At 38.1% G+C, this 25,528-nt stretch overlaps 2 protein-coding genes across 2 annotated transcripts; both read left to right on the top strand.

Annotated features, from left to right (window-relative positions):
- The first annotated feature begins 357 nt into the window (after positions 1-357).
- On the top strand, positions 358-10,276 carry LOC105919130 (Down syndrome cell adhesion molecule homolog). Its single transcript, XM_036127439.1, has 14 exons — positions 358-518; positions 599-937; positions 1,119-1,247; positions 1,525-1,692; positions 1,785-1,855; positions 3,537-3,783; positions 3,858-3,941; positions 4,025-4,117; positions 4,432-4,560; positions 4,666-4,830; positions 5,130-5,182; positions 7,111-7,213; positions 7,297-7,327; positions 9,504-10,276. The coding sequence occupies exons 1-14, from the start codon at positions 455-457 to the stop codon at positions 9,559-9,561; spliced, it is 1,734 nt and encodes a 577-aa protein (XP_035983332.1). The 5' UTR covers positions 358-454; the 3' UTR covers positions 9,562-10,276.
- Positions 10,277-14,129: 3,853 nt separating this feature from the next.
- On the top strand, positions 14,130-23,809 carry LOC110368646 (Down syndrome cell adhesion molecule-like protein 1). Its single transcript, XM_036127440.1, has 12 exons — positions 14,130-14,212; positions 14,295-14,630; positions 14,749-14,877; positions 14,985-15,143; positions 15,396-15,466; positions 16,361-16,607; positions 16,682-16,765; positions 17,152-17,280; positions 17,387-17,551; positions 17,853-17,899; positions 22,343-22,445; positions 23,462-23,809. Exons 1-12 carry the CDS (start codon positions 14,149-14,151, stop codon positions 23,506-23,508), a joined length of 1,581 nt encoding a protein of 526 aa, XP_035983333.1. The 5' UTR covers positions 14,130-14,148; the 3' UTR covers positions 23,509-23,809.
- The last annotated feature ends 1,719 nt before the right edge of the window (positions 23,810-25,528 follow it).

The following is a 25,528-nucleotide window of genomic DNA, read 5'->3' as shown; positions in this document are numbered from 1 at the left end:
TTTTCTATGTTCATGTTTATTTATGTTTGTCTTGTGGAAAAGAATATATGTGAAACAACACATTTAAGTCCAGAATAAAGCTGATTTTAAAAGGTTTAGCTCTTAAAGCATAAAAACGTTTTATGGAAAATGCTCTGTTTCCACAGAAGATAAAGTTACAATTGAGACAAAGTGACAGAAAACAGACAACACAGCTATTACACTGAGAACCCCGAGACTCTTCTGTCTATTCATCCAAATGTAACTTTTTTTTTTCTGGCAGAGGGAACCAAAACCACAGAAAAGGAAACAGCTTTTTTCTGCATTCCTCTTCTGCCTCCAAAAGTTGTTGGTGTGAGCATATCAAGGGAGGGATCATGTGATCTGTCCACACTTCAAGGCTGAAACCACTCTGTGTTCAGGTCAGAGCTGTGTGTAAGGTGAACTAATCACCAACTCAGAGGAGAACTGTAAGATGATTCATCTGAGGATCCGGTTCATCATTTTGTGCTCCTGTCTTCTCTTTTGGCTGAACACAGGTAAGACGACTGTTAAGGAAGAGTTTTATTTTAACGACAATGGAGTGAACCTTTCCTGAAAACATTTGTGGCTTTTTCAGGTGATGTCTCAGCCAACTCCATAATAGCCACAGTTGGAACAGATGTCACTCTAAGATGCAAGTATGATGCTGCGTATTACTCCACCCTGCCTTTCTGCTGGGGCAGAGGAAATATACCTAACAGTGGCTGCGCCAATGAGGTGCTTAAATCAGATGGCACACAGGTGCTCAGCAAGGTGTCGGAGCGTTACGCTCTTACCGGTAACCTCGGCTTGGGAGAGGCTTTTCTGACCATCAGGCAGGTTCAGGAGAGCGACTCAGGCATATACGGCTGCCGTATCGACATACCGGGCTGGTTCAATGATCAGAAACACGAGTTTACCCTCACAGTAAAACCAGGTACTCTTTCAATTCTGCGTAATACTGAAAAAAAAACAAAATATTTGAAATAATGCATGTTGGATGCGTCAAAACATCTTAAAATTGACAATTCATAGTGAACATTAATTAGCCGTTCTTGGTTCTTATTTTTGGTAGCTCTGTAGCTGGTTCAGTCCTGCTTTTCAAATCTTTTTTTCAGGGCGGCCTTTCCCCATAAAGGTGGAAACAAGAGAGGTGAGGGAGCGAACTGTTACTGTGCGCTGGACTCCTCCATTTGACGGTGGCAGACCCATTACAGCCTACAAGGTGGATTTAAAATACAAATACGGTAAGATCAAGAAAAGCACCCTGGTAATTCTCATCACATGCACATCTAACAGCTCACAGTGTAGCACTGAAGTCGCGAGTGAATAAATAGTTTCTTTAACACTTGTTTCTGAGGAGATACATGTATTTGTAATATTTTAAAGGGATTTTGTTCTAAAGTGTTGAGATCATCAGATAGTTATTCAGTAGATTCTGACACACAACACTCTTTATTCTGAATAAAGAAAATTATAAAATGGAAGCAGATTTGATCTTTTCTTTGCATCTGTGTCCCACAGCATCTTGGGATACAGCGAAAAGAACTGATGTGGCAAGAGCTCACCTGAATCAAGTGACTTTGGTTGACTTGCGTCCCACCAAGACCTATAACCTCCGCATGTATGCAGTCAACAGTGTGGGAATGAGTGAAGCCAGCAATGTTCTGATATTCACAACAAAAGAAGCAGGTGAATGCCTCTTTATCAAGCCTTCAGCACAATTACGTTACAATCAAGCTAATTCTGAAAGCAGTGGTACTTAAAATATGACTTTTCTGCAGCACCGGAGGGCCCCCCAATCAATGTGAAGCTCCAGGCCCTCAGTTCTGACAGCATTAAAGTTACTTGGAAGGTAAAGTCGCAAACTTTATTTGCACATGAGATCAAAGCCTATGTAGACCTTGTAAGCTATAGGAATTTCAGAAATTTAGCAACTTCTGAAATTGGTTTATTGCCAGTTCCCCCTTAACCGGAACTAGCTCTAAGTTTAGCTCACACCATTAAAAGTGAATTGATTTATGATCCTGATTCACCACCTGAACATCTGGAGGTAAATACAAAGCCCCACAATTAACTAGTTCTCATTTATTCATCAATACTTTTGTGGCAAATAAAAAAGTCTTTAAAAACATATATACTACGATGTCACACAGGCGTACTGATAATGCCTTTATGGAGAATTTATGAAAAGATTAGCTGTCTTACTTGTATCTTCTTATTCCTCCCATATTCTCTCTGCTTGCATTAACTTTTTTTTAACGGGGCCACACTTTCCAGCTGATCATTTTTATTTGACAAAAGGCAAATGAGGAGAAAATTATTATTATTATTTTTTTATTGCTGTCCCCCTTAAAGCACTGTTTGTTTGTTGTGATGGGTGGCGGGGTTATATTTTTTTGTTTTGTTTCATGTTTTGTTTGTATTGCCTTTTTCATTTCCACAAATAAGCTGCGATTTCACCTGGTTTATTATAACCATATACAGCACGCCTAGAGTTGTTCACACACAGCCACTCGCAACAGGCGTGCAGTAGAGGCGCGGACACAGCCACCGCTACATCCGCTTTGTGAGCGTGCATCAGCAGGCACATGAGAAGGGGGAAAATAGCAAAGGCATTTTTACTTCAATGATAGGATAGAAAATTACAAGGGGGGCAATAAGCTGCCATGCGTCGGCAGCTGTGACCTGATAACCTGGAGGTTATCAGGTCCTCCCTCTGTCTCGTCATAGTCCAAGACAATTTGTAGTTTTCTGTCTTCTCTGATGCTCATGGCAGCATCTTTGTGCCTGATGCTCATCAGCAGGACATCCTTCCTTCTGTTGGGGAATAGGACATCTCAGGGTGTCAGTCAGGGAAGGCAGACGTTGAAGATGTTACCTTGCTGTTCTTCATCACAAGTAGCTTGGGGAAATATCATATGTAATGTTAAAACTATTCAGTCCTTCAGCCATGTCTTGTAGCATCCTCATACCCAGAATACTTTTTCAGGTGCTTCCTCAGCAGATTTATCAGTCTACAAGTGCATATTCCAGGCATAGCTGGACTGTGCATCATGTTTCTGCCAAGGGTGGACTAACCATGTTTACACATGATTTCCTTTTTTATATTATGTCAGGATAGTTTAGATTTTTATTCCTTAATAATTTAACAAATTATTGTTTTTTTTCCTCCACTATGGTTATCTGTGTCTATCATTAACATTTTCAAGTTGACCCAAAACATTTATGTGTTAGAAATAAATTTGTAAGGGGAAAATGTTTTTCATGATAATGTATGTGCACAGCAGTCACCAAGGAGGAGAAATGTAGAGACTCATAAAGAAGTAGAACACTGTTTCTTACCATAAAATAATTGAATAAAAAATATTCACTCTAAAAAGATTGCCAGGCAATAATATCAGGAATGAGATGTAAAAAAAAAAAAAAAAAAAAAAAGCTGTACAGCTGAGTTCTTAACTTGCTTTTACACGACCCTGGCTGAGATCTTCACCTCATCACCTGTCTGGTAACTGTGCTTGTTTTCTTCTTATTAGCCTCCGGGTGTTGAACTCAGAAACGGCGTTCTGCGCAGTTATATAGTCAGCTACAGAGAGTATGACCCTGCAACCCGGCTATTTCAAAACTGGCAGCAACTTAGCGTGATCGCCACAAGTGAAGAGGAGAGCACCGTTCTGACCAACCTGAAGCCTTCAACCCAGTACAATGTTCGTATTCAGGCCAAAACAAATGCAGGACTAGGACCAGTTTCAACCGCGCCTTTCTGCACCACTCTGGATGAAGGTAGAAAACGTATAAGACATTAACTTACAGATCGGTTTGATGTCACACTTATCTGCATTTCTTTTTATTTCAAGTTAAAGAAACAACAGCGGCCACTACTCTGCTGTCTACTGCTGCTGCATCCACAAAGCTGATGCAGTATACAAGTCTTACTACTCGTAAGTACTAAGATTTTTCTAAAATCTATGAAGCTGTAAAATAAATAAACAAACAAATAATTGATCCTTGATTGCCTTTTCAGCTGTATTCCAATCTCACACTCCTCCAGCTGGTACCGTTTCTACGTCCACAGTTTGGGAACAAAGTACTCTGCAAAGCACAAGCCTCATGACAGGTGTGATTTTAGCATATATATATATATATATATATATATATATATATATATATATATATATATATATATATATATATATATTGAGAGAGAGAGAGAGAGATATTTATATGTGTGTGTGTAATTTATTTATTTTACATTCATAGAGGTGCTTGTTTCATATACTCTTGAAAAAAAGTCAGTATCTACTGGTTAAGGCTTTTTTTGTCATATCATTTCAATGTATTTATAGAAGAAGAGTATTTACAAACACACATACATTAGGGTGGTGTAAAATCAAACTTTGTTAATGAATATCCTTGCTGTTCTCCTCCTAGTGCCTCCAGATCCACCAGTAATTGTGTTGATGGAGGTGACAGACAACACGATTTCACTTTCCTGGACTCCTGGCTTTGAAGGTGACAGCCCCATTACTGGTTTTTACCTGGAGTATAAAGCAGCAAATGGTGAGAGAAGCCCTTTGGAACAATGATACTTACACTTTCCTTTATAACACTGTTGATAAATTTTGCCTTTAATTACATTGTATATATTTTTTTATTACGTCACAGCTTCATGGGATTACACAGAGGCTATCATAGATTTCAACTCCAATGAGACAGAGGCCACAATAATAGAGATGTATCCTTCGACATACAACATCCGCATGTTCGCTACAAACAGTGTGGGCACCAGTAAACCCAGCAACGTTCTCAACATCACCATCGAAGAAACAGGTGTTGTTTTCTTATCTTCCTCATCTGCATGTGTTTTAGGGCAGAACGTGATTTTATATAAATATTTTGAACATAGATATTGCTGGAATAGCTGATATTGTTACTCCAGTTTTAGTAGCAGCAGAAGGGAAGCTGTATTTGCATTCCAGCCAAAGACTTGCAGTTTTTATGAAAACACAATTACAGTTCCCAGTTCTTCAAGTAATAATTTCCATGCATTTTAATAAATGTGTTGTTTTGTGAAAAGAAAAACTGATAACTTCCCTTTGTTTAAATACTCTTGTGGGTGTCCCTGACAGGTCAGCAAAACAGCAGTTTCAGTTCCACCATGTCAACTATTACTGAGGTTTCTGTAAGTATCAAATAAAGACTGGTCAGTAAAGTCACGACTTTCACTTAAGTATAAAACACACACACACACACACACACACACACACACACACACATATATATATATATATATATATATATATATATATATATATATATATATATATAAAACCATTGCCCTAATTAAACCTACAAAAACAAAAATTGCATAAAAAATATTTATTTTTCTGATTATTTTGATGTTATCTGGGACGTTTACTTGTTACTTTCATGCACATACTTAAAAAAAATCTAGAAATTAACTTCCACTTAATCCTGTAGTACTTTTCAACCACCTATAGCACAAAATATAACTTTTGAAGCACATTACTGGGAATATAAACTGATATTTGTGGGCTAATTTGTCAGTTTTCTGCCCTGCTAGCTAGCCTGCCGTCACCTGAGAGATAACTGTAGTTTAAACACTGTTACTAAGATAACAGTGTTACCATAGTAACATTCTTTTTTTTTCACAAGATTTGTCTACATTTTTTGCAAACAGAAATGTTTCAAAACAGGGAGGAAAAACTGTAGTAGCCTTTTTCAGCCAACTTACTGGCAGTGCACAGCAACAGGTGGGTTAGTGGCATTGCTATGTTACTGTTACTGTACTTACTTTAAGCAATTGGTTGCTCAACCACAATATTTTTCAAAGAGCTTTACACCATATGAAGCGTGTTGTGGGATATTTTTTTGGCTGTTTTGAAGCTATAACTTTTGAAAACCTTGGTATGCCATGAAACCAAACACTAGCCCCTACTTATCTATTGTGTATAAAAAATATAATTTGGTACAACCACGACTCTTGTCAGGTAAGTGATGATTGAATGACAGTAACACCTGAGATTACTGCAGGGACTGATGGGCATAACCGAATATCTATGAGTTGTTGTGTAATTTATCTACGTAAACTACAACCAGAAAAAAACAGAAAAAAAACTAACCTCAAACTGCAATGCTGTTTGTAACATGCAGTCAGTTTGAAGTGCTAACACCTGTCTTCTTTGGTCTGTAACGTTTTGTTCAGGTGTCCACACATTTCATCATAATAACTGTTTTTTTACTTGAATAGAGAACTTTACTACCTTTTCCATCTCTGTATATAACAGATCAGGCGTGTCCAAACTTTTCGGCACATGGGCCGACACTGTCAAGTGAAAAGTACTTGAGGGCCAAGAAAATTGATAAACATATTAAAATATAACCAAAAAAATTTTATTTTTTTTACCAGCTCTCCAAAATATGATAATTTCACTTAAACAAATTAGTCAGATTTTCTGAAGGAAAGGGATGTTAAATCACTGTAGATCCAAAGTTAAAAACGGGGTTTGCTCCTTTGCTTTACTAAAGGATGGTCACCCAGTTTGCAAATTATGTTGGACTCGATTGGAAAAAAAAAGTTATTTTTGGTCTAGCAATATGAGAACAGGATTGGGGCTGGTATTTCTCTGAAAACACTTTCTGTATTTAGGTAATTTTAATAAATGAATTGGAAAAAAAAAAACAGCTTTTAAATGCACAAAAGGTTGCATTTGAGATAATGTCCTCAGATAGATGTGGTCGTATTTACTCTGAAATGAAATAGAATGTAAAACGTGTGGTTTCTAAAAGATGACCCAACATTTTCCATTGTTAGATCTTAACCTGTCTGTAATCATTTTACCCTAATAAAAATGTAAAGTTTCCATCTCCGTCAGTCATCTGGGATGGTGGACCAAATCTTTCCTGAAATGCAGTTGGGGGGCACACAAAATCAGTCCAGGGGCCGCAAATGGCCCCCGGGCCATACTTTGGACACACCTGTTATAGATGATCATATGGGATATCAGATCAGATCGGTCTTGTTGCTGAGGTATTTTCTCAGAAAACTGCTATAGTGAAGTAAATTTACCAACACGTCTTCTCTGACAGGTGTTTGCCGAGAACAGAGGTGGTGCTCATACGACCGGCATCATTGTGCCGGTTGTGCTGGTGGTATTGATTGGTGCCATTATGATTGGTTGGCAACTTAAACGTAAGTTTTGTCTCCTTATTGCATTTTGCATAAACCAAACCAACTACCCACTCATAACTGATCCTCTCTCTCTCTGTTCACAGGTATAAAACAAAGGAGCGGCAGTCTGAACATGTAAGTGTTTGGGGTTGTTTGTTCATTTGTAAAGTTAAGATACTTAAAAGAAATTCTGTTGAGTTGTCAGCAAAGACGTCGCTAACTGTGGTAGATAACTACCCTCAGTTTGGAGAAACATAAAGAGGTTTCAGCTGGATAGTTGAGCTAAAGGCTAGTTTAGGGTTTGTACAGAAGCAGATTTATTGTCTCTTTATTTTTAAATACTTATCTCTGAAGTTATCATCAGTTGAGGGTTCATTTAGCAGTAGTAGATGCATGTCACATCGCAGTGAGCTTTTAGAAAAAGTAAATGAATCCTCAGATCATTGGAAGGCAAAAAGTGATTTAAACAGACTAGCTGATTGTATTAATTAAAAAAAACGGAAAGCAATATTGAGAAGAAATTGTTGTTATTTTTTTGTATCCTTAAATCATTTTGTTATTTGGATTACTTGTGTGGGTGCTTGTCCAGAGGAAGTTAAATCTAGCTGCATTTTGAACTTTACTACAGCATAATCTCAGTTTTTGGAGAGGCTTTTGTTTTCACTCCATGCCGAAGGGCACAACATGCTCCCAGCTGCTACGAGCTGGCTGATGCAAAGTAAGGTGACCTTTAGCAGGGAGTTTATATGTTTGTATGAACTAGATGCATTGTTGCTGAGAGTCTGTTTATACCTGACTTGACGTTTCGAATAAAATGAGACATTTTGCAGATTTCCATCAAACATGTAGTTGAAGTCTTTGGGTGTTACAATAAAAAACTTGCTGTTCTTCTGTCTGTTGTGAGCAAATTATGTATAAGCAGTTAGTGCAAACGTTATTTAATTTGGTTAAGCACAGTATTATTTTCCCTTCAGATAGTTACCATCCATTCATCCATCCATTTTCTTCCACTTATTAGGTCAGGTTATCAGGTCAGGTTGCGGGGGTAGCAGCTTCAGTAGGGAGGCCCAGACGTCCCTCTCCCCAGCCACTTGGGCCACCTCCTCCGGGGGAATCCCAAGGCGTTCCCAGGCCAGCGGGGAGACATAGTCCCTCCAGCCTGTCCTGGGTCTTCCCCTGGGCCTCCTCCCAGTGGGACGTGCCCGGTACACCTCACCAGGGAGGCGTCCAGGAGGCATCCTGACCAGATGCCCGAGCCACCTCAACTGGCTCCTCTCGACGTGGAGGAGCAGTGGCTCTACTCTGAGTCCTCCCCGGATGACTGAGCTCCTCACCCTATCTCTAAGGGAGAGCTCAGACACACTACGGAGAAAACTCATTTCAGCCGCTTGTATCTGGGATCTCGTTCTTTCGGTCACGACCCAAAGCTCGTGACCATAGATGAGGGTATGAACGTAGATTGACCGGTAAATCGAGAGCTTCGCCTTTTGGCTCAGCTCTCTCTTCACCACAACGGATCGGTACAGCGCCCGCTTCACAGCAGACGCTGCACCAATCCGCCTGTCGATCTCCCGCTCCATCTTCCCCTCATTTGTGAACAAGACCCCAAGATACTTGAACTCCTCCACTAGGGGCAGCACATCCTCCCCAACCCGGAGGAGGCGCTCTACCCTTTTCCGGTTCAAGACCATGGTCTCGGATTTGGAGGCACTGATTTTCATCCCGGCCGCTTCGCACTCGGCTGCGAACCGCTCCAGTGAGAGCTGTAGATCACGCCCTAATGAAGCCAATAGGACCACGTCATCCGCGAATAGCAGAGACACAATCCTAAGGCCACCAAAACGGATCCCTTCAACACCTTGGCTGCGCCTAGAAATTCTGTCCATAAAAGTTATGAACAGAATCGCTGACAAAGGGCAAACTTGTTGTCATTGCTAGATAGTTACCCTTAGTCTTATTTTGTAGTACATCCATAATGTGAGATTTTTTTTTGTTTGTTAATCAATTTCTTCAGTGAAGACAATCGTTGACCTCCCTTGCAAAATATCAACAATGTAGAGACTGGAGTCATTTTAAGGTGGTAAAAATCCTCTTCGAACCTGCCGCTATTCTAACTAGCTGGTAACTCAGCTGTCTGGTGAGCCTGCCTCTCTCCATCTCCTAATTAAAAAGGTTGACTGTTATCTACGTTTAGGCAAGACACTGACTGCTGACAACGACTCCACTGAATCTGACGTCTCAAAAGTCAAATGATCCCTTGAAGATACATTTATATGTACTCTACTAATCTATTCCTCTCTATTGTTTACAGGTGGCTGACTAACAGAGCAGTTTATGACAAAGGATCTGAGCCGCTACAGGAGCTGTGAAACTCACTCCACATTCAACCTTCTGAAACTCTTAACTCATATTGCCAATTCTATGTAATATTCAACAATGTTTTATTTCCTTTTGTTCTGTTAATGTACTAAATGTGCTACTTTGTCATATTCACATGTATCTGAGTCAAACTAACCACAGGAAAGATAAACATATAAAGCTCTTTTAACTTTTTATGGTGATTGTTATTCTTTAAGTGGCATACCACTTCTCTGCTATAGTTTTATTTTTTCACCAATTTCATTTGTGTTGTTTGTTTATTCAAATGTCAACCAGTATGTTTTCAACAGTTTAGCTGTTTAATGTCAACTTTAAGCTTTGAACATCCTCAGTGTTGTCCACTAGCATCAACTGTCAGGTCAAAACTTTGCACATTTTCATAATCTGCCTTATCAACAAAGCAGATAAAGCTAATGATATGCCAGAACAAACACTGTGATCAAGTTCAAAAGGTATAAATAACCAAGTTGAATACTTTTTGTAACATGAAGCTACTTGAGTGGTCTCATAATGAATCCTGCTTGGGATAATATTTTTAAAGTACATCATTTGGGTGTTAGAACTGTTTTCCTGAGGTTCAGATGTTCTGGTGCAGGTTAGAAATGTATCACATTGCACCAATATTTCATGCTGTCTGTACAAACATGTGCTGTAATAATTTGTGATACACTGACAAAATAAAAATACATCAGAAATTAAATAAAATTATATTTTTTTCTTTTTCTTTTTGCGAATGCATTCTGCGTATCTCCTCTTTACTTTGAAACACTTGATAAGGCCAGACTGTCCGCTATGTGTCCAGAGGCCTCATGCACGAAAGAGTGCGCAGCTTTCATAATAAAAGTTGCCGCTAGGAAGAAATCCTGAAACTTGTGGTCAAAAAAAAAAGTCAGATGCACAAAAAAATCAAGAATATAATTTAAAATTCTTCTTCTAACATATAAAGTCCTTAAACATCAAGCTCCATCATATATCAGAGCTCTGATTACCCCGTATATTCCTAACAGAGCACTTCGCTCTCAGACTGCAGGTCTGCTGCTGGTTCCTAGAGTCTCTAAAAGTAGAATGGGAGGCAGATCCTTTAGCTATCAGGCTCCTCTCCTGTGGAACCAACTCCCAGTTTTGGTCCATGAGGCAGACACCCTGTCTACTTTTAAGACTACTTAATACTAATCTTAAAACTTTCCTTTTTGACTAAGCTTATAGTTAGAGTGGCTCATGTTACCCTGAGCTACCTCTATAGTTATGCAGCTATAGGCTTAGGCTAGTGGAGGACATCAGGGTCTATTTTTCTCACTCTACTGAGTTCTACTGTTCTCCAGTTTTGCATTGCATTGAAATGACTGCTGTCATTTCAGCTTTTAACTTTTTGCTCTCTCTCTTTTTTTTCTTCATAGTAGGTACACCTGATCTGATGTTCTGTTAGCTGTGACATCATCCAGGGAAGACAGATCACCCGCTGTTACCATCTAATGTAGAACAAATTAGTGGATCAATGTGTGCTTCTGTGCTTGTTTGTCTGTCTTGTTGTGTCTCTGCTCTGTCTTCTGTAACCCCCAGTCGGTCGAGGCAGATGACCGTTCATACTGAGCCCGGTTCTGCTGGACGTTTTCCTTCCCGTTATTGGGGAGTTTTGCTTTCCACTGTCGCTTCCTGCTTGCTCAGTATGAGGGATTGCTGCAAAGCCATGGACAATGCAGACGACTCTCCCTGTGGCTCTACGCTTCTCCAGGAGTGAATGCTGCTTGTCGGGACTTTGATGCAATCAACTGGGTTCCCTTATATAGGAAATTTTTGACCAATCTGTATAACATGATTGAATTTGACTTTGTAAAGTGCCTCGAGATTACATGTTTCATGAATTGGTGCTATCTAAATAAAATTGAATTGAATTGAATTGAATTGAATTGAATTGAATTGAATTGAAGTCTGTCCCCTCACACACACTTTCTAAAGTACTTTATATCTTTAAAACTAGTCAGGTTTGTGTGTGTATGCAGGCTTTGTGCATGAGGCCCTAGGATATGCTGCTCAGTCAGGACAAATCTTAAAAGACTAAAAGGGTTCAAAAACATTTGGATGCTAAACTTTATTGTGTTTGTTTTTATAAAATATCACCAACAGTGTTTTACAAGCTTTTAAGACAAATTATTTACAAATCACAGGTATTACTTGGAATTAATTTACACATTAAGCTATCATTGGCAGACAGGATGACTGATGTCTCAAATCCAGCAATGCAGCAGGTTGCTTGCTGTCATCTTCTCCTGCGTCAACTTTACCACCAGCTTTCAGGCAAAGGTACATGTTTCACAAAACATTGCATGCCCCAAACAGCACTGCTCTTTGAAAATCAGATACTATTTGTCCTGGTTGTAATTTACAGAAGTATGAATTGCTTTAAATCCAAGTATTGAAATGTGGAAAAGCCGCACCAATGCAGATTCGTACTTTTTTAAGGTTAATCTTTTATCATCTAGTGCAGGAAGTAACCAGAACCCTCTTCAGGGTGAGACATGTTGACTAAGAGGCAACTTATTTCTTCTTTTTACCTCTCGAAGGACAATTCTAGTTTTGATTAGCTGTGAAGGGCAGCTTTTGAAATGTGGCTAATCTTTCCTTAAAAATAGGATAGTATCTTATCAAAATTTAAAAATAACTAAGAAAACTGTTTTTTCACAGCAGTGGGGGGGGGGGGGGGGGTTCTGTTGTGGCTGACTTTTCATCACCTCTTAGAAAGAAAATAAATATATTTAAAAAGGGAAAAGGGGAGTATGTACTCCTCAGCAATTTGGCAACAAAGAAGGTCAAATAATTCTATTAAGACATAAAGCTGTTTGTTATAATAATGCAACCTAATGTACCATTAGGAAACTAATGGTACATTTTGAAACTAATGTGGACGACATTAGACTTGAATTTAGTTCATGTTTATGGAAATGCTGCCCCTTGCTGGAAGTACATCATATAATAGGCTACATTTGGAAAAATGTGGTAGATCCCAGCCTGATTAATTTGTGAGAAGTAAGCTGAAAATACTTTTCATTTAAAAAAATGTCTGTAACATGTTCTGTGAAAATAAGAAAACACTCCGGCATAATATCTGTGAAGTCAGCAAAGTCTTTTCTTAGTTTGTTTTTTCTCTCTTTCCCTGTAAGGATGTTTGTAGTAAATTAATCTTGTATGTTTGTCTGTTTTTGTTGGTCATAGACGGTGCTAAACAAAAAAGAAAAAGAAAATACTTAAATATAACTGTAAATCACCTTTCATTTGATGCAGCACTGCAGTGATCTGATGATCAGCTGTTTCTTCTGCGCTAATCCTTCGGAAATAAACACAAGCATTGAGGAAAGATAATGATGACCAGTGAGTTAGTCTGCTTGGCACCCATGTAGAATCTTGAACTGACTAATCAGACTAAAATAGCACAGCAGCAGTTGGTTCTCTGTTACTGTATAGTTTATTATTAATGTGTTTTTAATCCAGCTAATGGCCAGTCAAGACGGGGCTAATTCCATTCATTTTCAGACATTAAAATATCTCCAATCTCAATAAATGTTTTCACAAATCATATATCTTTTGTTTATTAAATCTTCCCGGGATTATTTTGAATTAGTTATTTACATTAAAGTCCATGTTGGCTTGTGTCTGGGTTTTTTTGCTGGGATTTTATCTGACTGACAAATTTATTGTGTTTGAGTTGTAGTCAAACACAGGTTAGACATGTCAAGAAAGCAAAAACAACACTGTTTAAATTATTGCATTATCAATGTTGAAACACCCATCCATCTGAGTCGGGCATTTAAAAACCATCCATCCATCCATTTTTTAACACGTCTATACCTTGTGGTGGTGCGAGAGGTGCTGGTGCCTACCTCCAGTTGCCAATGTGTGAGAGGCGGGGTACACCCTGGACAGGTCGCCAGTTTATCGCAGCATTTAAAAACTACATTTGAAAAAAAAAATTGCACAAATCATACTGTTTATTGTTATTTTGACTCTGTTTTGGAGACCATCAGGACATCACAATATTAATCAATTGAAAGTACCCTTTTTCTATTTTTCTTCCTGTTTCTATTTTTTTCTATGAAATATATATTTTTTCCTTAGGTTGTGTATGTGTGCATTCAAGAGGCAATAATAAAATCAAAATACTTTTTAGAAAGCCTGCATGCTGTTAGTGTATGACAAGTTATTCTTTTTCTTTTATGTTTTTATTTTTGTATAAAAATGTAAATCCGTGCTGGGTGGTTTCAGCTTGCCCAGGTTGAACCCTAACCCCACGCCTGACACTGGTAACAATCAGATAACACAAAGTAAACAAATCACAAATACTGTTCATTGTTCTGGGGAAAATAACATCGCCGTTGATGTGGACCTGACCTTTTTCAGTTAAAGGAACCCGATTTCCGAAGAAGGAACCTAAAACATGGAAAAGGAACTGTATTTTTGCTGCATCCGCTGCCAAAGGTTGTGCCTTTGAGCCTTTTTGAGGGAACTCAGAAATATTTAAAGGCTGGGGTTTGTTGAGGTGGTGAGCAGATAATCTAATCGCTGATCCACATCAGAAGAATAAGATGAATCATTTGGGAAGCAGATATTCTGCTTTGTATTGCTTTCTCCACCTTTGTCTGCTCAGGGGTAAGACAGCCGTTTATCAGATGGACATTTTTATTTGATGAGGACTGATTAAAGGGCTTCATCTGATCAATCATCATTTCAGGTTGTGCATCCCTATACGTAACAGCGAAAGTGGGAACAGCCGTTTCTCTACCATGCACCTATGCTGCGTGGAAATATGGCCGGCTGCCATTCTGCTGGGCCAGAGAATCTACATCCGCCTTCGGCTGTAACAATCAGGTGATACAGTCAGACGGGACCAATGTACTCAGCAGGCTGTCATGGCGTTACTCTCTTGCAGGTAATCTTGCTACAGGAGACGCCTCGCTCAGAATCAGCCAGGTTCAGGAGAGTGACTCGGGTAAATATATCTGTCGAGTGGAAATACCCGGCTGGTTCAACGATCAGAAAACCGAGAATACTCTCTATGTCTTTCCAGGTATTTTTGTTCATTAAAACAAATACAAACTAAATGAAGACCTGAAAATTTAAAAATAAGAAATTACTGCATGTTTCATGTTTGTGCCTAATGTTGTCTTTTTAATTCGATACTTAAGGAGAGCCCTCTCAGCCACAGGTATATCTAAGAGAGCTGAAGCAAAGAGCTGTCACAGTTAGCTGGAGTCCTCCATTTAATGGTGGCAGAGTCATTACAGCCTACCTGATTGATATTAAAAGCAGAGACGGTGAGCATAACGAGATAAGGCCAGTCATCCTAAACAATTCATCATACATTATGGATTTTTTTTTAAATGTAGTTTGGATCACAACATTTACGTCTTTACATTTACAGCTTCATGGAATACAGCTGTAAGAAGTCAGGTTGTACAGACTGTGGCGACTTTGGTTGATTTGCGTCCTGCGGCGACCTACGAACTGCGCTTGTTTGCTGTCAACAGTGTGGGGACGAGTGCCGCGAGCAATGTCCTGACCGTTACGACACATGAAGCAGGTAGAAATGAGCAGGTAGACACTGATATGCAGCATCTAGCGAAGGTTTTAGTCTCACATTTTGTCACATTTCATCCACATTCTTTAATGTAGAATATTGAGATTGTATGTAAAGGGAGGGGGAAATTATTCATGGTTTCAACATTATTGTTTTGAAAAGAATGGCATGTATTTGTTAGTATAATACATTAACTTAAAGATTGTTTTGGCTAATTTTGAAAAAAGTGATACTTAAAATATGACTTTTCTGCAGCACCGGAGGGCCCCCCAATCAATGTGAAGCTCCAGGCCCTCAGTTCTGACAGCATTAAAGTTACTTGGAAGGTAAAGTCGCAAAATGTATTTCCACATGAGTTTAAAGCCTGTGTAGACATTGTGAGCCATGGAAATATTTCAGGCTTTATCAAATGAAGTTAAAAGTGAAGCATTAAAAGTGAATTGATTCATGATCCTGATTCACCACCTGAACATTTTGAGGTAAATTCAAAGCCCCAAAATTAACTATTTTTCATTTATTCATCAATACTTTTGTGGCAAACAAAAAAGTCTTTAAAAATACATATACTATATATAAATACTTGTATTTTTTTATTCCACTCATATTCTCTCTGCTTGCATTAACTTTCTTTTAATGCGGCAGGACTTTCTAGCTGCTTATTTTTTCAGGTGCTTCCTCAGCAGATTTATCAGTCTACAAGTGCATATTCCAGGCACAGCTGGACTGTGCATCATGTATCTGCCAAGGGTGGACCAACCATGTTTACACAGGATTTCCTTTTTTATATTATGTCAGGATAGTTTAGATTTTTATTCCTTAATAATTTAAAGTTTTTTTTCACTATGGTTATCTTTGTCTATCATTAACATTTTCAAGTTGACCCAAAACATTTATGTGTTTGAAATAAATTTGTAAGGTGAAAATGTTTTTCATGACAATGTATGTGCACAGCGGTCACCAAGCTCTCACCACGGAGAAGAAATGTAGAGACTCATAAAGAGGTGGAACGCTGTCCAACAAGGCTCTTACCATAAAATGATTGAATAAAAAATATTCACTCTAAAAAGATTGCCAGGCAATAATCTCAGGAATGAGCTCAGATGTAAATGAAGAAAAAAAAAAGCTGTACAGCTGAGTTCTTAACTTGCTATTTCACAACACTGGCTAAGATCTTCACCTTATCAACTGGCTGGTAACTGTACTTGTTTTCTTCTTATTAGCCTCCGAGTGTTGAACTCAGAAACGGCGTTCTGCGCAGTTATATAGTCAGCTACAGAGAGTATGACCCTGAAACCCGGCAATTTCAAAACTGGCAGCAACTTAGCGTGATCGCCACAAGTGAAGAGGAGAGCGCCGTTCTGACCAACCTGAAGCCTTCAACCCAGTACAATGTTCACGTTCAGGCTAAAACAAATGCAGGACTAGGACCAGTTTCAACCGCGCTTTTCTGCACCACTCTGGATGAAGGTAGAAAACGTATAAGACATTAACTTACAGATCGGTTTGATGCCACACTTATCTGCTTTTCTTTTTATTTCAAGTTAAAGAAACAACAGCGGCCACTACTCTGTTGTCTACTGCTGCTGCATCCACAAAGCTGATGCAGTATACAAGTCTTACTACTCGTAAGTACTAAGATTTTTCTAAAATGTATGAAGCTGTAAAATAAATGAACAAACAAATAATTGATCCTTGATTGCATCTATCTATCTATCTATCTATCTATCTATCTATCTATCTATCTATCTATCTATCTATCTATCTATCTATATATATACATATATATATTATATATATATATATATATATATATATTTTTTTTTTACATTTATAGAGGTGCTTGTTGCGTATACTTTTTAAAAAAAAGTCAGTATTTACTGGTTAAGGCTTTTTTTGTGATATTATTTAATTTATTTATTTTATAATTTATTTAGTATTTAGAAACACACATACATTAGGGTGGTGTAAAAACAAACTTTGTTAATGAATATCCTGGCTGTGCTCCTCCTAGTGCCTCCAGATCCACCTGTAATTGTGTTAAAGGAGGTGACAGACAACACGATTTCACTTTCCTGGACTCCTGGCTTTGAAGGTGACAGCCCCATTACTGGTTTTTACCTGGAGTATAAAGCAGCAAATGGTGAGAGAAGAGCCCATTGGAACAATGATACGTACATTTCCTTTATAACACTGTTGATAAGTTTTGCTTTTAATTACATTGTATAATTTTTTTAACTATGTCACAGCTTCATGGGATTACACAAAGACTGTCATAGAGTTCAGCTCCAATGAGACAGAGGCCACAATAATAGAGATGTATCCTTCGACATACAACATCCGCATGTTCGCTACAAACAGTGTGGGCACCAGTAAACCCAGCAACGTTCTCAACATCACCATCGAAGAAACAGGTGTTGTTTTCTTATCTTCCTCATCTGCATGTGTTTTAGGGCAGAACATAACTTTATACAGATATTTTGAACATAGATATTGCTGGAATAGCTGATATTGTTTAGTAGCAGCAGAATGGAATCTGTATTTGAATTCCAGCTAAAGACTTGCAGTTTTTATCAAAACACAATTACAGTTCCTCAAGTAATAATTTCCTTACTTTTTAATAAATGTGTTGTTTCTGCTTGTCTAGTATGTTTTGTAAAAAGTATGTTTGATAACTTTCCTTTAATTAAATATTCTGGTGGGTGTGCCTGACAGGTCAGCAAAACAGCAGTTCCACCATGTCAACTATTACTGAGGTTTCTGTAAGTATCAAATAAAGACCGGTCAGTACTACAAACTGTTGGGCTTGTACCCAAGAAGAGAGCAAATTCTGATTTTTTACTCCTGCTGCTGTCTGAGTAATAATTTTGTTTATATTAATTTTATCTATTGCCGTACTTTTTGGACTGTAAGGCGCAACGTGAATTTACAAGTCTACGTGTGTCTTTGTCCACATATAAGACGTACTGGATTATAAGGCGCATTACATTTTCTGTGTGTAATATCACTCCGCACCTCCGGTAGGGTCGCCAGATACCCCCGATTTCCGGGGACAGACCCCATTTTAGATGACCTGTCCCCGGCAAAAGCTGTCCCCGGAAATGACCCCGATTTCAGTGTATCAAGATGGAGTAAAAACGTTTAGCACAAGAAGAGGTACCAGGTCCTGCCGCTTTCCTGACGTAGTAGAGCTTTGCCGAACACACCTTCCCTGCGTCCCCCTGGGCTTTGCAGTTCAGACAAAACAAATCAACCCCAGGTAGAGATTCTGTGCTTACCAATATCAGAGACGTCCCCAGTTTTCAGTAGCGAAATCAAATGTGGTCACCTTAAGGAGGAAATACACTGGCCGCGTAACGTAAGTGGAGCGGCCTATGGGCGTGTTTTTAAAAATGTAAATTTACACCAGACACTGTAAAGTACACAGTTGCCTAATTCTGCAGAGAGAAGTACTTTTGTCATGGGTAAGTAATTAAAGGAAGACAAATTACCAGTAATTTATGGGTAATGTATTCAATTATCAGTATTATATCCTATATAATACTGATTATATATACACTGCCCTGCTTCCAACATAAGGCCAAAATAAACGTAACTTTTATACTGAATTAACTTAATAGGTTTTTTGTTGCTAGCATGTACTCCGGGCGTGGGCTGCCTTACATGAATGCACTTCTAGTTTCGACATTACAGTCAGGCAGTCTTGTAGGCAGCTCAGGGGTCTGATTGGGTTGTGGCACAGTGTACCGTAATGTCCATTTAGTGGAGCGGCTTTGTTGCTAACCAAAATCGTACTTACACATTTTAACAGATTTTTGAGCGTATTGTACCACATAAAATCAGTCAGTAAGCACAACCTTAATTGTATACAAAGCACACTGGATTATAAGGAGCATCATCAATCTTTGAGAAAATTTAAGGGTTTTAAGTGCACCTTATGGTCTGAAAAGTATGGTAATGTAGGTTTTGTAATCAGTCACATTTTAGATTATATTTGTAACTCATGCTATACAGCATTCTCACTTATTGTGTTCCTTCAGGTCTTGGTTATTATTCCGTACGTTTTTCAGCATTTAACTACTCCTGCATACTTCAACTGATTTAAATAATTTTCGTATCAAAACATTCAGCTCGTTCACTACATTACTGCTATGTCTTTTGGTAATTATAACTTTTATAATATTTAAAATATTTAACTTTTTGTGAGTTTTTTGCTTATATTGAAATTTAATGGAGAATCCTTCAAATTCTTCAAATATTTCAGCTTTTTCACAGCTTACTGCTTCAGCCTACTGTCAGCCAGAAATGCCATTCAACTTTTAAAATGTAGTGATATCTTTTGGTTATTATGGTATATTTCAGCCTTTTCATATATTTTACCATTTTCATATAGTACCTCCTCAAAATTATTTAGCATTTTCTTAGAATTCAGAAAAATGAATGCGTTGCTATGGTTACTAGGGAGTTCACTTAGAGTGGCCACTCTGGCGTTTCCAATAAATTTTCCTTCTCTGAACAACTTCTTCTCACTCGCTCAATTTTCACTCTATGCACATAAATTATACATCAAAACGTAGGAAGTTTTGTCTGGATTCAGAAAATGTAACCATCATTGGTGTGGGATGTATAGATTTCTCACAAATCACCCCAGAGTGACAAAAACTCCAAACACCCTCCATTGATTTTCTATTGAGGTTGGGTGAAAAATCACACCTGACATTCCCAAGCAACACATGTTTTTGCATCGTGGCTACTCCTAAACCGTTTGATGTACAGGCATGACACTTTCACACATTCATGTCCAGACCCTTCTGGCTCTCACGAAAAAGGAATTTTGTCAATAACTGTTACGGTTTTGCCGCAGGAACAATTTGTTCGGAAGTAGTGTTTTGGAAAAATGCTGAAACAGTATCAGACTTCCATCCCCCCAAATGAGGCACTGTTCTACATCGTTGCTACAACCATGGTCAGACTCTTCTGGCACTCACGAAAAGGAATTTTCTTGATAACTGATATGGTTTTGCCGCAGGAACAATTTGTTCGGGCGTAGCGAATGTGCAAAATCCTGAAAACGCTTTGGACCTGCATCCTTCCACATGATGCACTTTTTTACATCGTTGCCATGCCTTCACCGATTTCTCTACAAACATAAAAAAATAAGCACAGTTGTCCTCCAAAGCCTGCGGATTCTCACGGTGAAAGAATTATTTATACTTTACTGATAAGAATCTCTTATACTTTTTCAGCTAGAGCGATTTGTTCAGGACCCTTTTTACAGGATTTTTGCATTTCCATAAAAATCCCCTTTATATCATGATTTTTTGCGCCTTTATTAAAACATTTCAAGAAAAACCAATAGCTTGTCTTGTTACCCTATCCGTTACAAAATAAACGCAGAAAAAATTATGTCTCTAGCCCTAATGGTTGACAAAATATCCAGAGTTGTTCAAGGCAAAGTGATGCCATTTTTTTCCAATTAGAGCTCTTCTGACCCAAAGTGTGCCTGCAGTAGATGGACACCAGCAGGTGTGAGTGAGTTTCCGTGATAATGGAACTCTGCTGGGCAGAGGTTACTACAGGTCATGCTCTATTGGTATAGCATGGCACCTTTTGACGCCCACTGCAGGGGCTGTAATGAACGTAGGAATCTGAAATTCGCCGAGTCACATCCTTTTAATATGTTTTAATTTTCCAGTGAATATTAGGCACCTGTCATTTTTCTGTCACTTATTGGATTTCACATAGTTTTCCTATTGGGCCTTGGACTCCAACAGGACCTGGCAGGATGCCCAGACATGACCCACCTGGCCTAAACAGCACCACCCACCTGGTTATGATAACTTTTATACTTTTTAAAATATTTGTACTTTTTGTGCGTTTTTTGCTCCCATTGAAATGAATGCAAATTCCTTCAAATTCTTCAATTTTTTCATATTCCTTCAAATTCTCCTAATAGTTCAAATTGTTCAAATACTTCAAGTTCTTCAAATTTTTCAAATTCCTTCAAATTCTTCTGATACAACTGATATTACTACTACTACTACTACTACTGATACTGATACTACTACTAATACTACTACTAATGATACTATTGCTGCTGCTACTACTACTACTACTACTACTGATACTAACTTTCAAATATCCTTCAACTCTCTTGAACTAGTTCAGTTTTTTCATAACATTCTTCTAATCTTTCAGCTGTTTTTCATTACTACTGATAGTACTACTGATACTACTATTACTGATACTAATACTACTACTGCTACAACTAATACTGCTACTACTACTACAACTGATACTATTGCTACTACTACTACTGATACTATTACTACTAATACTACTACTGATACTATTACTACTGATACTACTACTATTACCACTACTAATGATACTGTTACTACTACTGATACTACAACTACTACTACCGATAGCACTACAACTAATACTAACTTTCAAATATCCTTCAACTATCTTCAACTAGTTCAGTTTATTTAATAACATTTTTCTAATCCTTCAGCTGTTTTTCATGTTAAAATTGGTTATTTTATTTTATTTCAGCTAGTTTTTTTCTCTTCTTCAAAGATCTTATGCATCTTTTCCTTAATCATTCTGCAGGAAAACATTCTCACTGCTGTTTCGCAGGAACAGCTTTTTCTAGTTTTGGCTATTTTGAAGCTATAACTTTTTAAAACCTTGGTATACCATTAAACCAAAAACTAGCCCCTACGTTTCTATTGTGTATAAAAATATAATTTGGTATGACCACCACTCTTGTCAGGTAAGTGATGATTGAATGACAGTAACACCTAAGATTACTGCAGGGACTGATGGGCATAACCAATTATCTATGAGTTGTTGTGTATGTAGGCTACATAAGTGAAGAGCCACTGGTATCCATGTAAACTTCAACCAGAAAAAAAAAATCTCAAACTGCAATGTTGTTTGTAACATGCAGTTGTTAGTTTGAAGTGCTGACACCTGTCATCTTTGGTCTGGAACGTTTTGTTCAGGTGTCCACACATTTCATCATAATAACAGTGCTTTTACTTGAATAGAGAACTTTAGTACCTTTTCCATCTCTGTATATTATAGATGATCATATGGGATATCAGATTGTTGATTTAATTTTTCGGTCTTGTTGCTGAGGTATTTTCTCAGAAAACTGCTATAGTGAAGTAAATTTACCAACACGTCTTCTCTGACAGATGTTTGCCGAGAACAGAGGTGGTGTTTATACAACTGGCATCATTGTGCTGGTTGTGCTGGTGGTATTGATTGGTGCCATTGTGACCGGTTGGCAACTTCGACGTGAGTTTTGTCTCCTTATTGCATTTTACATAAACCAAACCAACTTCCCACTGGGTAGCGCTGTTGCCATGCGGCAAGAAGGTCCTGGGTTCAAGTCCTATGCTTGCCCTGAATCTTTCTGCATGGGGTTTGCATGTTCTCCCTGTGCATGCGTGGGTTCTCTCCGGATACTCCGGCTTCCTCCCACAGTCCAAAAACCTGACTGTTAGATTAATTGGCCTCTCTAAATTCTCCTTAGGTGTGAGTGTGTGTGAGAATGGTTGTTTGTCCTGTTTGACTCTGTGTTGCCCTGCGATAGACTGCCGACCTGTCCAGTGTGTACCCCGCCTCTCGCCCATTGACAGCTAGAGATAGGCACCAGCACACCTCGCGACCCTAATAGGGATAAGATCATGAATGGATGAAAGTTAAGATACTCAAATTCTGTTGAGTTGTCAGCAAAGAGGGCGCTAACTGTGGAAGATAACTACCCTCAGTTTAGAGAAACAGAGAGGTTTCAACTGGATAGTTGAATCCTCAGATCGTTGGAAGGCAAAAAGGCGATTTAAACAGGCTAGCTGATTGTATTAATTCAAAACAACTCAAACTGCAAATGTTTATATCTGTGTGATGGAAAGCAATGTTGACAAAAAATTTTTTGTTTTTTGTAGACTTAAACCATTTTGCTATTTGGATTATTTGTGTGGGTGCTTGTGCAAAGGAAATGTGTTAAATCTAGCAGCATTTTCAACTTCACTACAGCATAATGTCAGTTTTTGAAGAGACTTTTGTTTTTACACCATGCAGAAGGGAGCAACATGCTCCCAGCTGCTACGAGCTGGCTGATGCAAAGTAAGGTGACCTTTAGCTGGGTGTGTTTCATTGGTTTCTAACCACTTAGGTTTATTTATTGTTTTAGGTTTATTTATCTACTTTTAGGCAAGACACTGACTGCTGACAATGACTCCACTGAATCTGATCCCTTGAAGATACATTCATATGTATTCTACTGAACTATTCCTCTCTATTGTTTACAGGTTGCTCAGTTTATGACAAAGGATCTAAGCCATTACAGGAGCTGTGAAACTCACTCCACATTCAACTTTCTGAAACTCTTAACTCATATTGCCAATTCTATTTAATATGCAACAATGTTTTATTTTTATTTTGTTCTGTTAATGTACTAAATGTGCTAATTTGTCATATTCACATGTATTTGAGTCAAACTAACCACAGGATAGGATTTGGATGTTAGAAGTGCTTTCCTGAGGTTCAGATGTTCTGGAGGAGGTTAGAAATGCATCACATTGCACCAATATTTCATGTTTTCTGTACAAATATGTATTTGTGATACACTGACAAAATCAAAATGAAACATTTTTGCTTTCTTAAATCCTGACATCCTACATCAGAAATAAAATAAAATAATATCTTTTCTTTTTCACATGCATTCTGCGTATCTACTCTTTACTTTGAAACACCTGATAAGGCCAGACTGTCCGCTATATGTCCAGGGGCCTCATGCACGAAAGAGTGTGCAGCTTTCATAATAAAAGTTGGCACTAGGGAGAAATCCTGAAACTTGTGGTGCGCCAAAAAAAAGTTAGATGCACAAAACCATACGTTGTCAGATGTGTGGAAATAATGCGACAGTTCACACGTATCTTGGGCCGCGCTGTCCCCGCCCCTAAATACATGTGCAAATCAGAATAAATACCCAGCAGGCCACATGTCCAAATAACCACGGCAACGGTGCTGTCAGGCAGTCACAGGAACACGTTGGTGCATAGTTGTGATGAATTACAACAAACCAACAGCTTATTGAGTGACATCAGCGACTCATTAAAGAAAATGTCTGCAGATGAAAAGTTTGTTTGCTTGTATCTGTTTTGTTCTACAGTGTCTCCAGTCTAGCTGCTGCATTGAGCTCAATTATAGCTTAATGCTTTTGGCATCCAACTTTACTATGAGTTTGTTTTATAAAATATCACCAACAGTGTTTTACAAACTTTTAAGACAAAGTATTTGCAGTTTACAGGAGTTATTTAGAATATATTCACACATTAAACTATCATTGGAAGACAGGATGACTGATGTCTGAAATTCAGCAGTGCAGCAGGTTGCTTGCTTTCATGTTTCTTCTCCTGCATCAATTTTACCACCAGTTATCAGGCAAACGTACATGTGTCACAAAACATGTTTCTTTGAAAATTAGATGCTATTCTTCCTGGTTGTAATTTGCTGAAGTATGGATTGCTTTAAATTGAAGTATTGAAATGTAGAAAAGACGCATCAATGCAGAGTTGTACTTTATGTCGTTAAACAATATTATTGACAGAAATTTAAACTGGTAATATTTTATATTTGATCAGGTTTCTTATGATAAGATTAATATTGTATCATCTAGTGCAGTAAGTAACCAGAACCCTCTTCAGTGTGAGTAATGTTGACAAAGAAGCAACTTATTTCTTATTTTTCCTCACGGATGACAATTCTGGTTTTAATTAGCTGTGAAAGGTAGTTTTTGAAATGTGGCTAATCTTTCATTAAATAGAGGATAGTAGCATATCAAATTTTTTTATAAATGAGTAAGAAAAAAGTTTTTTTTACAGCATTGGGGAGGTTCTGTTCAGGCGGACTCTTAAATATATAATAATGCAACCTAATGTATACATGCAGATGCAAAATAGGGCCTACACATTTTAAAACTAATGTGAACGACATTAGGCTTGAATTTACTTCATGTTTATGGAAATGCTGCCCCCTACTGGAAGTAAATCATGTAATAGGCGACATGACGAAATATACGGTAGATCCCAGCCTGATTAAATTGTGAGAAGTGAACTGAAAATACTTTTCTTTTTCTTTTTTTAAATACCCCATTTTCTGTGACATGTTCTGTGAAAATAAGAAGACACTGGGGCATAATATCTGTGAAGTCAGCAAAGTCTTATAAAGACATTTCTTAGTTTGTTTTTTCTCTCTTTCCCTGTAAGGATGTTTGTGGTAAATTAATCCTGTATGTTTGTCTGTTACTGTTGGTCATAGACGGTGCTAAACAAAAAAGAAAAAGAAAATACTTAAATATAAACTGTAAATCACCT

This window comes from Fundulus heteroclitus, chromosome 23, assembly GCF_011125445.2.
Source record: "Fundulus heteroclitus isolate FHET01 chromosome 23, MU-UCD_Fhet_4.1, whole genome shotgun sequence".
Taxonomy (NCBI): domain Eukaryota; kingdom Metazoa; phylum Chordata; class Actinopteri; order Cyprinodontiformes; family Fundulidae; genus Fundulus; species Fundulus heteroclitus.
The sequence above is the reverse complement of the archived record's forward strand: the minus strand, read 5'-3'. Positions and strand labels throughout refer to the sequence as shown.